Here is a 15,342-nt window from a genome sequence, read left to right as displayed (position 1 = left end):
CGTCCTTGCCGTCCAAGATGTCCTTCCTGATACTGGTTGGGACCAGGTGGGAGGGGTAGACAATGTGGCTTGAGCCTGAGGTACCTGCAGGAAGAGGTGTCAAGCTTTGAGTTGCCGTTGGGTCGGGGACAGCCGTGGCCGGTCGGGCCTCCAGAAGTGCGACCCTGGTTTGGATGTCTGCGACTGAGGTGGATAGAGATGACACCATCGTGTGTAATTGTGAAATGGCCGATGATATCGACTGAAGGGATGCCTGTTGGGTACTGGGTCCTGCTGCTGGTGGGGGAAAGAGGAGTTTGAAAAGCTCGCCTTTCCTTGCTGTGGCGGGGAAGGGGACACCTCTGCGTCTGAGCTCTGCCGTCAGTTTGGGGATAGTCCATCCCCTAAGGGATTGCACGCTGCCGCTTTCTGAGACCGGAGAAGGTGACAGCGGGGCCGCGAGGTCTTCGCTGCCGGTCTGAGACATGGTTGCTCTGGAGAGGATTATCTTGAGCTTTTGTTTCCTGGTTAACTGTAACCTGGGGGGATATCGTCCAACCTGGTGCAGGGTGGACCTACTGAACTTTGACTGACCTGAGAAAAACGTAAAGGTGACAATTCGTGAAGGGATTGCTAACTGTTTTTTTGAAGCAACGATTTGTATGACAATGAAATGATTCGAAATGTTTGCCTTGATTATGAATGGACTCCATGACAGAGGTCCGGCCTGGTCGTCATCATTGATTCGACCGAGAACCGGGCTCTGGAGCATGTATTGAAATGAGGCAAGTGAAAACATTGGTGCACCCGGGACGATCTGGTGCTTATTTGATGCATCTGGATTCGAATCGGAGCACCGTATGAAAAGAAATGAGAGAAATGATTATTAGACCGAGGCTTGAATTGGTTGTGCCGTGTTTGCGACTGGCAACCATCCGAGCTCTGGTATAGGTATGAAATGCTGTTTGGTACCAGCAAGGCATTCCGTAAAGAATCGGTGCATGTCAGATGCGACTGGTTCCGGAACGGTGATGCGTTGTGGGAGCGAAATGGTAGTAAGCTGCATGGCAGAGACATGGATCCATCCCCCGATGTCTGCGATTAGCTATGATCCGGACTTTGAAGCATGTATCAGAAATGAGGCCGAGCCCTGGGGTACGCCACAATGAATCGGTGCATTTCCATGCGACTGGATTCATGTGTGAACGTGATACGTGGAAATGAAATGATAACCATGACAGAAGGTACGAATTACTGATAAACGTAACTCTGGAGCATGTATAGAAATGAGGCCAGTCCTGGGGCACGTCGAGACGAATCGGTGCATTGCCATGCGACTGGATTCATGTCGGAACGTGATAGGTGGAAATGAAATGATAACCATGACAGAAGGTACGAATTACTGATAAACGTAACTCTGGAGCATGTATAGAAATGAGGCCAGTCCTGGGGCACGTCGAGACGAATCGGTGCATTGCCATGCGACTGGATTCATGTCGGAACGTGATAGGTGGAAATGAAATGATAACCATGACAGAAGGTACGAATTACTGATAAACGTAACTCTGGAGCATGTATAGAAATGAGGCCAGTCCTGGGGCACGTCGAGACGAATCGGTGCATTGCCATGCGACTGGATTCATGTCGGAACGTGATAGGTGGAAATGAAATGATAACCATGACAGAGGTATGAATGACTGAAAACGTAACTCTGGAGCATGTATAGAAATGAGGCCAATCCTGGGGCACGCCGAGACGAATCGGTGCATTACCATGCGACTGGATTCATGTCGGAACGTGATAGGTGAAAATGAAATGATAACCATGACAGAGATATGAATGACTGAAAACGTAACTCTGGAGCATGTATAGAAATGAGGCCAATCCTGGGGCACGCCGGGACGAATCGGTGCATTACCATGCGACTGGATTCATGTCGGAACGTGATAGGTGAAAAATGAAATGATAACCATGACAGAGGTATGAATGACTGAAAACGTAACTCTGGAGCATGTATAGAAATGAGGCCAGTCCTGGGGCACGCCGAGACGAATCGGTGCATTACCATGCGACTGGATTCATGCCGGAACGTGATACGTGGGAATGAAATGATAACCATGACAGAGGTACTAATGACAGACCATAACGTAACTCTGGAGCATGTATAGAAATGAGGCCAAATAACTGGGGCACACCGGAACGAATCGGTGCATCTTTGATGCGACTGGATTCGAATCGGAGCGCGGTAGGTGACTGAAATGAGAAATGTTTTGAAATGATTTGAAATGTCAGAAATGAGTTCTAGAATGTTTCAGAAATGAGAAATGATTGGTATCGAACTGACTTGATCCGATAACTTGCAAATTGCGACTTGCTATGGCTGTTTACTGATGCATATTTTTAACACCGACATGCTAGAAATGAAGCGACGTCTGCGTCGCGGTGCTGTCGAAATGGTAACATATCGAAAGTACGAGCGATACACATTACAATAGTGAAGTGCGAGTAACGAAATTTGAAAGTACGGTTTAGTGACATGACATGAAACGAAAAATTCGATATACGTTGCAGTTTATGAAAAGCGAGTGAAACGAAATTTTTGAAATTACGGTTTAGTGACCTGATATGAAACGAAAAGTCCGACGGGACCTTACCTGCGACAGCCAAGCCAGCCGCGTGGTACAAACTACGAACGAAAAACGCAGACTTCGAAAGTTTTGAGAACGGTATCGAATCCGGAATTTTGCGAGGCAAGAACTTGCGGACGCTGGTATATCGAATAGTCGGCCTAGTGACGTATATCGCGCACAGGAAACCGACAAGCACCACAGGTGAGCGGGCTGCTTAAGTACCCCCCCGGGCTCCTCCCATAAATTCAGGCCACCATACTGGCCTTCCTACATATATATATATATATATATATATATATATATATATATATATATATATATATATGTAGGAAGGCCAGTATGGTGGCCTGAATTTATGGGAGGAGCCCGGGGGGTACTTAAGCAGCCCGCTCACCTGTGGTGCTTGTCGGTTTCCTGTGCGCGATATACGTCACTAGGCCGACTATTCGATATACCAGCGTCCGCAAGTTCTTGCCTCGCAAGTTCCCGTATTCGATATTCCGTACTCAAAACCTTCGAAGTCCGCGTTTTTCGTTCGTATTTTGTACCACGCGTCTGGCTTGGCTGTCGCAGGTAAGGTCCCGTCGGACTTTTCGTTTTCATATCATGTCACTAAACCGTGATTTCAAATTTTCGTTTCACTCGCATTTCACAAACGGCAATGTATATCGCTTGTACGTTCGATATGTTACCATTTCGACAGCACCGCGACTCAGACGTCGCTTCATTTCTAGCATGTCCGTATTCAAAACGAAAAAAAAAAAAAAAAAAAAAAATATATATATATGCGTCGGTAGACAGCCATAGCGAGTCGCAATTTGCAATTTATTAAGTCAGTTCGATACCAACCATTTCTCATTTCTGAAACATTTCTAAACTCATTTCTGACATTTCAAATTTAATCGGATCAAGTCAGTTCAATACCAATCATTTCTCATTTCTGAAACATTTCTAAACTCATTTCTGACATTTCAAATCATTTCAAACATTTCTCATTTCAGTCACCTACCGCGCTCCGATTCGAATCCAGTCGCACCAAAAGATGCACCAATTCGTTCCGGTGTGCCCCAGTTATTACGGCCTCATTTCTATACATGCTCCAGAGTTACGTTATTGTCTGTCATTAGTACCTCTGTCATGCTTATCATTTCATTTCCACGTATCACGTCCCGACACGAATCCAGTCGCATGCAAAATGCACCGATTCGTCTCGGCGTGCCCCAGGATTGGCCTCATTTCTATACATGCTCCAGAGTTACGTTTTCAGTCATTCATACCTCTGTCATGGTTATCATTTCATTTCCACCTATCACGTTCCGACATGAATCCAGTCGCATGGCAATGCACCGATTCGTCTCGGCGTGCCCCAGGATTGGCCTCATTTCTATACATGCTCCAGAGTTACGTTTTCAGTCATTCATACCTCTGTCATGGTTATCATTTCATTTCCACCTATCACGTTCCGACATGAATCCAGTCGCATGGCAATGCACCGATTCGTCTCGGCGTGCCCCAGGACTGGCCTCATTTCTATACATGCTCCAGAGTTACGTTTATCAGTAATTCGTACCTTCTGTCATGGTTATCATTTCATTTCCACCTATCACGTTCCGACATGAATTCAGTCGCATGGCAATGCACCGATTCGTCTCGGCGTGCCCCAGGACTGGCCTCATTTCTATACATGCTCCAGGGTTACGTTTATCAGTAATTCGTACCTTCTGTCATGGTTATCATTTCATTTCCACGTATCACGTTCACACATGAATCCAGTCGCATGGAAATGCACCGATTCATTATGGCGTACCCCAGGGCTCGGCCTCATTTCTGATACATGCTTCAAAGTCCGGATCATAGCTAATCGCAGACATCGGGGGATGGATCCATGTCTCTGCCATGCAGCTTACTACCATTTCACTCCCACAACGCATCACCGTTTCGGAACCAGTCGCATCTGACATGCACCGATTCTTTACGGAATGCCTCGCTGGTTCCAAACAGCATTTCATACCTATACCAGAGCTCGGTTGGTTGCCAGTCGCAAACACGGCACAACCAATTCAAGCCTCGGTCTAATAATCATTTCTCTCATTTCATTTCATACGGGCTCCGATTCGAATCCAGATGCATCAAACAGGCACCAGATCGTCCCGCGTGCACCAATGTTTTCACTTGCCTCATTTCAATACATGCTCCAGAGCCCGGTTCTCGGTCGAATCAATGACGACGACCAGGCCGGACCTCTGTCATGGAGTCCATTCATAATCAAGGCAAACATTTCGAATCATTTCATTGTCATACAAATCGTTGCTTCAAAAAATCAGTTAGCAATCCCTTCACGAATTGTCACCTTTTCGTTTTTCTCAGGTCAGTCAAAGTTCAGTAGGTCCACCCTGCACCAGGTTGGACGATATCCCCCCAGGTAAAAAAAAAAAAAAGGGGGAATGGGAGAATAAGTCGGGTAAGTATGACTCAGCGGATCAAAGAAAAAACTTGAAATTCATCTCACCCCTAATAGGTTACAGTCAACCAGGAAATAAAAGCTCAAGAGAATCCTCACCAGAGCAACTATGTCTCAGACCGGCAGCGAAGACCTCACGGCCCCTCTGTCACCTTCTCCAGTCTCAGAAAGCGGCAGCGTGCAATCCCTTAGGGGATGGACTATCCCCAAACTGACGGCAGAGCTCAGACGCAGAGGTGTCCCCTTCCCCGCCACAGCAAGGAAAAGCGAGCTTTTCAAACTCCTCTTTCCCCCACCAGCAGCAGGACCCAGTACCCAACAGGCATCCCTTCAGTCGATATCATCGGCCATTTCACAGTTACACACGATGGTGTCATCTCTATCCACCTCAGTGGCAGACGTCCAAACCAGGGTTGCACTTCTGGAGGCCCGACCGGCCACGGCTGTCCCCGACCCAACGGCAACTCAAAGCTTGACACCTCTTCCTGCAGGTACCTCAGGCTCGAGCCACATTGTCTACCCCTCCCACCTGGTCCCAACCAGTATCAGGAAGGACATCTTGGACGGCAAGGACGTCAACCTGGCCTCTCTCCTCATTTCCGTGCATGATTTGGCAGAAAATAAAGCCTACTCCTGGGGTGACATATCAGTGGTCCTTAAAGCCAAAGACCCCAGATTGAACCGCAAGCTAACAGTCTCAGAGTTTACCCTGGCCTTTGGCATGCTCAGAGATGTCCTGTGCTCAGCCACCCCTAGCAGGCGGGAAGAGCTGGACTTGTATCTCCATACTGTGGTAGACTTGGGCCACAAGTACGGAGGTTTTGCCTTTTACGACTACCATCGTTCCTTTTCAGCCAAGGCCGCGGCCAGACTCATACAGTTCCAGATCACGACAGATTGGAGTCTCATGGATACAGAGCTCTTCTGCCGCCACTTTGCCGGCTTACGCTCACCTCTGTGTGCGATTTGCCAGTCTTCCACCCACACTGCCACCTGGTGCGCCAATACGGCAACCAGACGGCCTTTCGAGTTTCCCTCTACCTCAGGTTCAGTACAGGGTCAGCCGATCCCTGAACCAACGCCTCAGGTGGACAAACTCGGACGCCCAGTCCGAACCGTGGGAGGGGCAGCCATCTGTAATAACTTTAATCAGGGGTCCTGCAACTTCAGCCAGTGCCGTCTACTTCACCTCTGCACCTTATGTCATAGAGCACACCCTAGGATTTTGTGCGAAGTCAAGCAACACAAGAAGGCGTGACTAAGCCGGATCAACCTCTTATGGTTAGGATGGTATCTCACTTCACATCCCACCCCTTCCCTGGCCACCTTCCTTATCCAAGGCTTCACAGCAGGCTTTCACACCGGCCTCATTTCACTACCCCACACTACCCACGAATGTGCCAATCTTCGTTCGGCAGCCATTGACGAACAAGCCATAGATCAGCTCTTACAGGCAGAGGTGGATCGAGGTTACGTGATAGGCCCTTTCAGTTGCCCCCCTTTCAACACATGGAGAGTCAGCCCTATTGGGCTTGTCAAGGGCAAGTTTTCAAATAAATTGCGTTTGGTGTACGACTTGTCTGCGCCTCATTCTTCCCACATACCCAGCCTCAATTCCCTGATCCCCTCCGAGGAGTTTTCCCTAAAATATTCTTCCGTGGACATGGCAATACAAGCGATCATCAAAGCAGGCACAGGCGCCTGGCTCTCCAAAGCCGACATCTCGGATGCCTTCAAGCTCCTGCCCATCCACCCATCCCTTTGGTGCTGGCATGGCATCAAGTGGAAGGAAGCATATTATTTTGCTACAAAGCTCACCTTCGGTTCGAAGAGTAGCCCGTGGCTCTTCGACACGTTCGCCCAGTCCCTCGGTTGGATACTATTACACAAGGGTCAATGCCATGAAGTCATCCATTATCTAGATGACTTCCTACTGATAGAACCACCCAGCAAGCCCCCAGGAGATCTCGACAAACTTAGGGTAATTTTTGGAAACCTCAATGTTCCTATTGCCGAGCACAAAGTCGATGGCCCAGCAAATAGCATCACTTTTCTCGGGGTCAGCTTGGATACCTGCGCAATGCAAGCCAGTCTCCCCCTCGACAAACTAACACGCATTAGGGCAGTCCTTCACGAGTTTACACACACCAAGGACTGTACCAAAAAACAGTTGCAGTCCCTCCTGGGTATGCTCAACTTCGCTATGCGAATTATTCCACAAGGCCGCACATTTGTATCACGCCTACTCAGATTTCTGTCGGAAACTCAAGACCCTGATCAGATTCTGAATTTAGACTCCGCAGCCATAGCGGACCTATCCATGTGGGAGGAATTCTTGTCCGCCTGGAATGGCATATCTCTATTCATACCTATATTTTCGGTCCATTCACCCCAGGTGGTAACGGACGCCGCAGCCTCCACAGGTTTCGCGGCAATTTTTGGCCATCATTGGTTTTCAGGACCCTGGCCTCAACAGATACTATTGATACCCGGCTTTTCCCAAACATCTGCCCTCTTTGAGCTTTACCCCATAGTGGCAGCCGCACAACTCTGGGGCCACCACTGGACAGGACAAACTGTAGTCTTTAGCACCGACAACCAGGCCACGGCAGACATCATCAACAAAGGCAGGTCCAAGTCCCTAGCAGTCATGTCCTTCCTGCGCAGGTTGGTACAACTGTCTTTACAACATCAGTTCAATATACACTGTGCATTTATTCCCGGCAGATACAACTCAGCAGCTGACGCATTGTCACGTTTCAATTATTCCTCCTTTTTCAAACAGGTTCCCGATGCCGATCCAATGTCGGCCCCTATCCCTGTCTGGTCACAACTGACCCTGGACTAGATCAACATTTACACGGAGCTACACAACTCATAAATCATTCCCTCTCCTACAACACACTTAAAGCCTACCAGACAGCTTGGAAGGCCTTTAACAAATTCCTCACGTCCTGCCGTAAAGGACCAACAGATATCAAGCAGGTACTGGCCTTCACTGCACACTGCCACACGCAGTTGGCCTTATCCTACAATACCATCCGGCTATACCTAGCCGGCATTCAACATTTATGGCGCTTGAAGACCCCACGAAATCTTCACTATTCTCATCTCACGCTATACGAGCCGTTTTAAGGGGAATCCAGAAACAACAACCAGTCATCAGCACTAAGCGCTTGCCCATTATGGGACCCATCTTTAGGGACATGTCAACTATTCTGGCTGCCTCGCCATTCGGTCTGCTCCGCAGCACGGTCTTACAAGCAGCGATATATCTAGCGTACTATGGGTTCATGCGCCCTGGCGAATTCACCTCTAACAAACCCACAGACCGAGTACTATGCAGACGACACTTACTTAGATACCAAGACCACTTCATCCTGCACCTCGAGGTCTCTAAAACCCAGCAAACGGGCTCAGGAGCGAACATTCACCTCTTCAAAACCGACAACAGCTGGTGTCCAGTCGCCGTACTCAACCGGCTCCTGTCACTCCTGCCTGAACAACCAGACAGCAGTCCCCTTCTACCATTCCCAGTTAAACCCTTAAACGCCTCTCAGTTTGTGGAACACATAAGAATACTTCTCCGCAATCTTCATCTTAACCCTAGTCAGTATTCCGGACACTCGTTTCGCATCGGAGCAGCCTCCGCGGCATCCCGCCACGGGGTTCCGGACCACATCATCAAAAGACTGGGCAGGTGGAAGTCAGCCTGCTTCGCCCGGTATATCCCCAACCCACAAACAGAGATGGCACAGGCATTCTCCAAATTGGCTCAATAAATAATTGAAAATCAATAAAATCATAACCCTACCTGAATGTTTTTGCCCCCTTATTTTGGCATACCGGCCATTAGACCAAGGCACACTTTCAGGTCCATTTCATATGCTAAGTCCACACTTTCAGGTCCATTTCCGATGCTAAGTCCTATCTTTACTATAAGTGGTATCCATGTACATACCGGACATAGGGCTCCAACCATAAGTAGGAAGGCCAGTATGGTGGCCTGAATTTATGGGAGGAGCCCGGGGGGTACTTAAGCAGCCCGCTCACCTGTGGTGCTTGTCGGTTTCCTGTGCGCGATACCCACCCTCCCATCCCCATTTCACAGCATTTCTCAAACTATTCATTTCATTCATTTCTCTTACAGAATAATCATTTCTTAAACCAGGGTATGCCCCCTTATTTTGGCATACCGGCCATTAGACCAAGGCACACTTTCAGGTCCATTTCATATGCTAAGTCCACACTTTCAGGTCCATTTCCGATGCTAAGTCCTATCTTTACTATAAGTGGTATCCATGTACATACCGGACATAGGGCTCCAACCATAAATATATATATATATATATATATATATATATATATATATATATATATATATATATATATATATACGTGTATATATATATATATATATATATATATATATATATATATATATATATATATATATATATATATATATATATATATATATATATATATATATATATATATTAAAGGCAACACAATAGTTCTCCAAAAAAAAAGAATATATATATATATATGTATATATATATATATATATATATATATATATATGTATATATATATATATATATATATATATATATATATATATATATATATATATATATATATATATATATATATATATTAAAGGCAACACAATAGTTCTCCAAAAAAAAAGAATTTGTTGGATACTTACATGTTTAATTCCAGTACCTATAAAGGGAATAAGGAAACAGTGAACAGTAATTACTATATTAAATAACAACATAACACTTGTATATATTCTTGCTGCCAAACTATGTTTTGAAATGCTGGAAGGCTCTGGGTGAGGTTGGTGTCAATATGGGGAGGACAGAGGTTATAGAGGGAGTTAGGATACTCTACAACAGATTTGGTGGCCCTGTAGAGAATGAGGCTTTTGAAAGAAACTAAAGCGGCAGTGTTGGACACTGTTGGAGGCTGAGGGCACTATGGTGAGCAGTAAAGAGGCTCTAAAGCAGAGCACTGTGGGAGGCTTGGAGGCATTGTGGAGGTTTAGGACTCTCAGGGGGCCTGGGGAACTGTAGGCCACTATGGGAGGTTGGGGGACACAAAGTGAGCTGGAAGGCACTGTGGGAGGTTAGGAGATCTGCAACTGGCTGGAGGCCCAGGAGAAGGGAAGCCATGGCCTCGTACTGGGCTATGGTCTGGTGGTTGAGAATCCCAGATTATAGAACTAAAAATGTATTTTATACTCACAGTATTGCCCTGATTAATCATTTGAGCTAATATAAGTGAAGTTCAACTAGTTATATTCATGAACATAAAATAAGCCTCCTATGATGACAGCGAGACCTACATGAGTTATCAGGTATAAATCTCCTTAATTCAGTTGTAAATGGAGGACATAACTTATTCTTATGTCCCCTCTTCTCTAGAGAAACATAATTTTGATATTTATATTTATTCATTTTGACAAATACAGCACTGTCACAAAATATGACTACTAACCTTTGGGAAGCCGACTTATATCTAGGTAGGTGTAGCAGACATCTTGTGGATTGTTATTTACTAGAGGAAAAAAACAGGTGATTTCATAATAAGAAAAATTAATTAAATGACAATGGCATCAAAGTAGTCCATCCTTTGGTCAAAGTGCACCTACCCTTTGTAAATAATCCATATCAAACTTTTGTCTCAGGACCATTGAGATGTAAAGAGAAAACTAAACGGTCTGATTTTTTATGGTTGTGTACATTTTTTAAAATGTATTTCTGATTTGTAATAGTTTAGTATTTTTCATGTATACCATTTACATTTGTGGCATATGGGTTAAAAAACACCCAGATTGAAGTTTTTCTTTAGTAAAGGTTACTAAAGAACTAAGGAATTAGTAATGAACACATCCCGGATGAGCCCCCAATTAATAGCAAAAATGTTTAAAAAAAGATAGTCATTTCATGAATCAATATAGTTTCATGAGACAAAGGACGACAGCAAATATTCAATTAACCATGTCAATCAAAGTAATAAATAAAGTGATGCGCTAGAGTGTGCTGGGTGTGACCATATAGTGTAATACGTTTGTAAAAAATTTATTCCAGACAAATATAAAACACTCACCCCAAGAGGGGGTACTCACATTTCCAGGGTGCATCAGTGCACCACCCTATAGCAAGCGTGTATACAGGTAGAGAGAAAAACACAATAAGTGTAGCGCTATTAAAATGAAAAAACGTCCGGTATGGCAAACGTTAAACCAACAGTTCCAAGTATAAATGGTGTGGAGGAGTCATCAATATATACATGGGTGGGAAATCTTCAGAAAACACTTCAAGCAGAGCGTTCTTCATGTGCACCTTGGAGAGGGTGTAAGATGTTTATCAAACTGGTTATGGTGCTGTCCATAGCAGCTGCTATTGAAGGGATATAACAACGTGTGGTCCGTTCCACACACTCCTCTGGGTTCTCGCATCGCTTTCAGGGATACAGCAATGCGTGGGTCCATTCACCATCATCGCTTTCCTGGGTCATCCCCAGCCACTCACCACCTAAGCCTATCAGATCCAATCCGGCGTATGCCCCTTTGAGTCCACTCCATCTGGTAAGCCTCTTCATATTTGGTGGTGGTGTGTCTGTCTTCACCTCAGATGATATATATCTCTGCTTGAAGTGTTTTCTGAAGATTTCCCACCCATGTATATATTGATGACTCCTCCACACCATTTATACTTGGAACTGTTGGTTTAACGTTTTCCATAGCAGAGGTTTTTTCATTTTAATAGCGCTACACTTATTGTGTTTTTCTCTGTTTTACTTTGTTGGTTGTGTTAGCTGCTTGCCTTCTTTACGGCAGCGCGGAATTGTTTTGTATATATCTTCCTTTGTGTATACAGGTACAGTAGCGAGGATATGGCGTCCGTCCCAACACTGGCAGCAATCACTGCCTAACACTCCGTCCTGGCCCCTCCCCTATGCATCTTTCACACAGGGCATACGTGTCATCATCAGGAGGATTCCCCCTGATGATGACACGTATGCCCTGTGTTTTATATTTGGCTGGAATACATTTTTTAAAAACGTATTACACTATATGGTTTTCAACATAGAGATCTCATTATTAAAGCGGAGGTCAGCCCACACCTAGAAAAATTAAATGTCAGCTTTTACAAATACTGCAGCTGCTGACTTTTAATATATGGACACTCACCTGTCCAGGGAGCCCTCTATGTCGGCACCGCAGCCGATCTTCAGATTGGCTGTCGGGTGCAGCCGCTGCCATTGCTGTCAAAGGAACCCGCAGTAGCCTTTCGGCTTCACAGCCAGTTCCCTACTGCGCATGCATGAAGCGCATTGCACTTTCAAATTGGTCAGGTGGCAGAGGAAGGAGGAGGGGGGCTGAATTTCTGAGAGACGGCGCCGCCTCCTGGAAGGAGGGAAGGGGACCTGGCAAAAACAGGTCCCCATTCCCCCCTCCCCCCCGAAAGGTGCCAAGGCTTCTAATATTATTATTATTATTATACACGGTTTATATAGCGCCAACAGTTTACGCAGAGCTTTACAATGTAGAGGGGGGACAACACAATTACAGTACAGTTCAATACAGAAGGGACAGGAGGGCCCTACTCATAGAGCTTACATTCTAAAGGGAGGGGGTGGTGGTTCAAAAGGTAATAGATGCAGGGAATGATTTGATGGGGGTGACTCAGGAACAGTTGTTAGGTGGGTGTGGGATAGGCTTCCCTGAATAAGTGAGTTTTTAGGTATCTCCTAAAGGTGGACAGGTTAGGGGCTGATCGGATATACCGGGGCAGGGAGTTCCAGAGGATGGGAGAGGCTCTGGAGAAATCCTGAGGGCGAGCATGAGAGGAGGTAACAAGAGAGCTAGAGAGCAGGAGGTTCTGGGAGGAGTGGAGGGAACAATTTGGGTGATATCTGCAGATGAGGTTAGTGATGTTGTGGATGGCCTTGTATGTTGTGGTTAGCATTTTGAATTTTATACAGTGGGGTAGGGGAAGCCGGTGAAGGGATTGGCAGAGAGGGGCAACAGTCACGGATCGATTAGTGAGGTGTATTGGTCTAGCAGCATCAATACTTGCAGGCAGGTGTAGGTTGACCACCCTACACAGATGGCCCTGTCTATGACCACCATGCAGGGAGAATAGAGGACAGGAGGAATTCACGTTCCACTTGAGCCTCCGTGTGTGTCATCAGGTGAGCAGCTGTCCAATTGGATGCTGCTATCCCAAACGACTTCCGCGACCATCTTTGTTGAGGGCAGTGCTTATAAAAATAAGCTCATTGCAGGTGGCACACATTTTGCGTCTGGTCAGGTTAGGGACAGGAACCTGCTTGACAGGGAGAGGGTGTCTTGCGTAGGGAAAGGTTCCTGAGGTGGAGGAACAGAGTAGGGTAATGGTGTGATGCTCCTTTTTGTTTCTAGTACCATACACATTAACGCCTACTAGCCGCCTCCTGTGACAGGTGCTGCTGGTCCCTGGTATAGCTCTCCACAATTATGTGTGAGTGTCTCTGTAGTATGAAGCCACTACATAGCCTCTGTTACAGTGTGCTGGAACATTCTTGAAACTATACTTCTTTAAAATCTCAGACCTCAGTGTGCAACTCTCTCCCTCCTGGGTGCCTACACCATCTGACCCCTCTCTTCTCGCCTCAGTGGCGGCCCGTCCATAGTGGACACAGAGCACTTATGGGAAGCACCACATCTATGCAACTACGAGATTGCAGACGTGGCGCTTCATTTGCGGATGTTTAGCCTGCCTTGCGGCGCTTTTTGAAGCGCCGAGTAGCTTCCACCCGGCACTAGTATCTATTACTATGCCCGGGCGGACCGTTTGATTGACATCTGAGTATGATGTCACTTCCTGTCTCTCTCTCCCATTGCGCCCGGGACAGAGAGGAAACAGGAAGTATGAGAACAGACTCCCTTGTGGAAGGAGACACTGCAAGAGAGGAAACAACAGCAAGGTAAGTACCAGCAAGGTTAGCCTCAAACTAAGTGAATCAACATTTTCAGGATACACTTATCAAGCTGGATTTTAAATTTTGGGTGTGATTTGCATTCACCATGCATACAACTGCAGCTCGTATTTTTCAGCATACAAAGCTACCAGTAGGAAATACAGTCTTTTAGCACTGCAAATTATTCTGATCTGATGCTTTGGAGTGAACTTGTGCAAAAGAGTTTCTTCTCTTTCTTTTCTGTAGATTTATGTAGAAAGGATTGGCTTCAGTAGAATTACAGAGTGCTCTTACATTCCACACTGATAATGAGCTCACTATGTCTATGTGCATAACTATGTGCAGCAATTTATGCACATCTACCTATCGTTCCTCTTCTGTTTAGATAAAATATGGTGCCATCTCAGAGCTTAGTAAATAATGCTTACAGCAAGTTTATCATCTGCTGGCTTTTACTTACTGAAAATCTGATTATTCTGGGGGATCTGCTCATTTTTATGTGACATAAAGGCAGAACTTGTCACCAGCAAATGGACGGGATGTTGTTGTGTGAGGGCTGCACTGCTAGACAGTAGGTATATTCATTATAACAACATGTGTTGTATGATGTAATGATGCTAATATCATTAGGACACAGTGTGCAGATCTGCTTAAAGCACTGGGTTCTATGGTTATGGAGCAAGCATAGAGATGAACTGATCTGCTGCTACATATTTATTGTCCATTAACAAGCTTGGGGCATGGAGGTAACCAAACTGAATTGCTGATCTGCAGCATATTAAAATCAGGTCAGTAATTTGTCTCTGCTGCCTGGCAGGGTTGTGTAAATGTCCAGCATGGATGGATAGAAATACAAATCCTTTGTCTAGTAAAATAACTCCCATTTCAAATGTGCATTTAGATGTTGCCTGGAGTTCAGTTAGAAGTCTGTGTTGTGTACTTTCTGTACCTTTTTCTGTCTGCTTGATGTATCATCAAATGAAAACTATCAAGGCAGGCTTGAGTTTGATTGGTGGGTGGCAATGAGATGCTTCTTTTGTACTGACACTTTAATGTTTAGAATTTTTTATATGTAAGGATAGCAAACCTACAATGGGGCAGTTTAGGAGCACTGAGTGTGTTATAAACAGATAAGCAAAAAGCTTCCCAGATCAACCATAAACAAAATTGCAGTTCTGCAATGCCTGGTTTAAAAAAAAATACTATGATATAACAGTGTAGTTGCGCTACTGTGAAAAGAGTATAAGATGACACATATGGCAGCCAGCATAGTGCTTTCCACATTTATTTCCACAT

The 15,342-nt window shown here is 45.5% G+C and overlaps 1 protein-coding gene across 1 annotated transcript in view; it reads right to left on the bottom strand.

Moving 5' to 3' along the window:
- Positions 1-15,342, bottom strand: part of LOC141116705 (low affinity immunoglobulin gamma Fc region receptor II-c-like) — a 179,514-nt gene that overhangs the window by 7,147 nt on the left and 157,025 nt on the right. The window contains exon 9 of the mRNA XM_073609097.1: positions 9,782-9,798. Coding sequence (XP_073465198.1) covers positions 9,782-9,798 — 17 coding nt within the window. The remainder of the gene's footprint in view (positions 1-9,781; positions 9,799-15,342) is intronic.

The sequence above is a fragment of the Aquarana catesbeiana genome, linkage group LG13 (assembly GCF_042186555.1).
Source record: "Aquarana catesbeiana isolate 2022-GZ linkage group LG13, ASM4218655v1, whole genome shotgun sequence".
Taxonomy (NCBI): domain Eukaryota; kingdom Metazoa; phylum Chordata; class Amphibia; order Anura; family Ranidae; genus Aquarana; species Aquarana catesbeiana.
The sequence above is the reverse complement of the archived record's forward strand: the minus strand, read 5'-3'. Positions and strand labels throughout refer to the sequence as shown.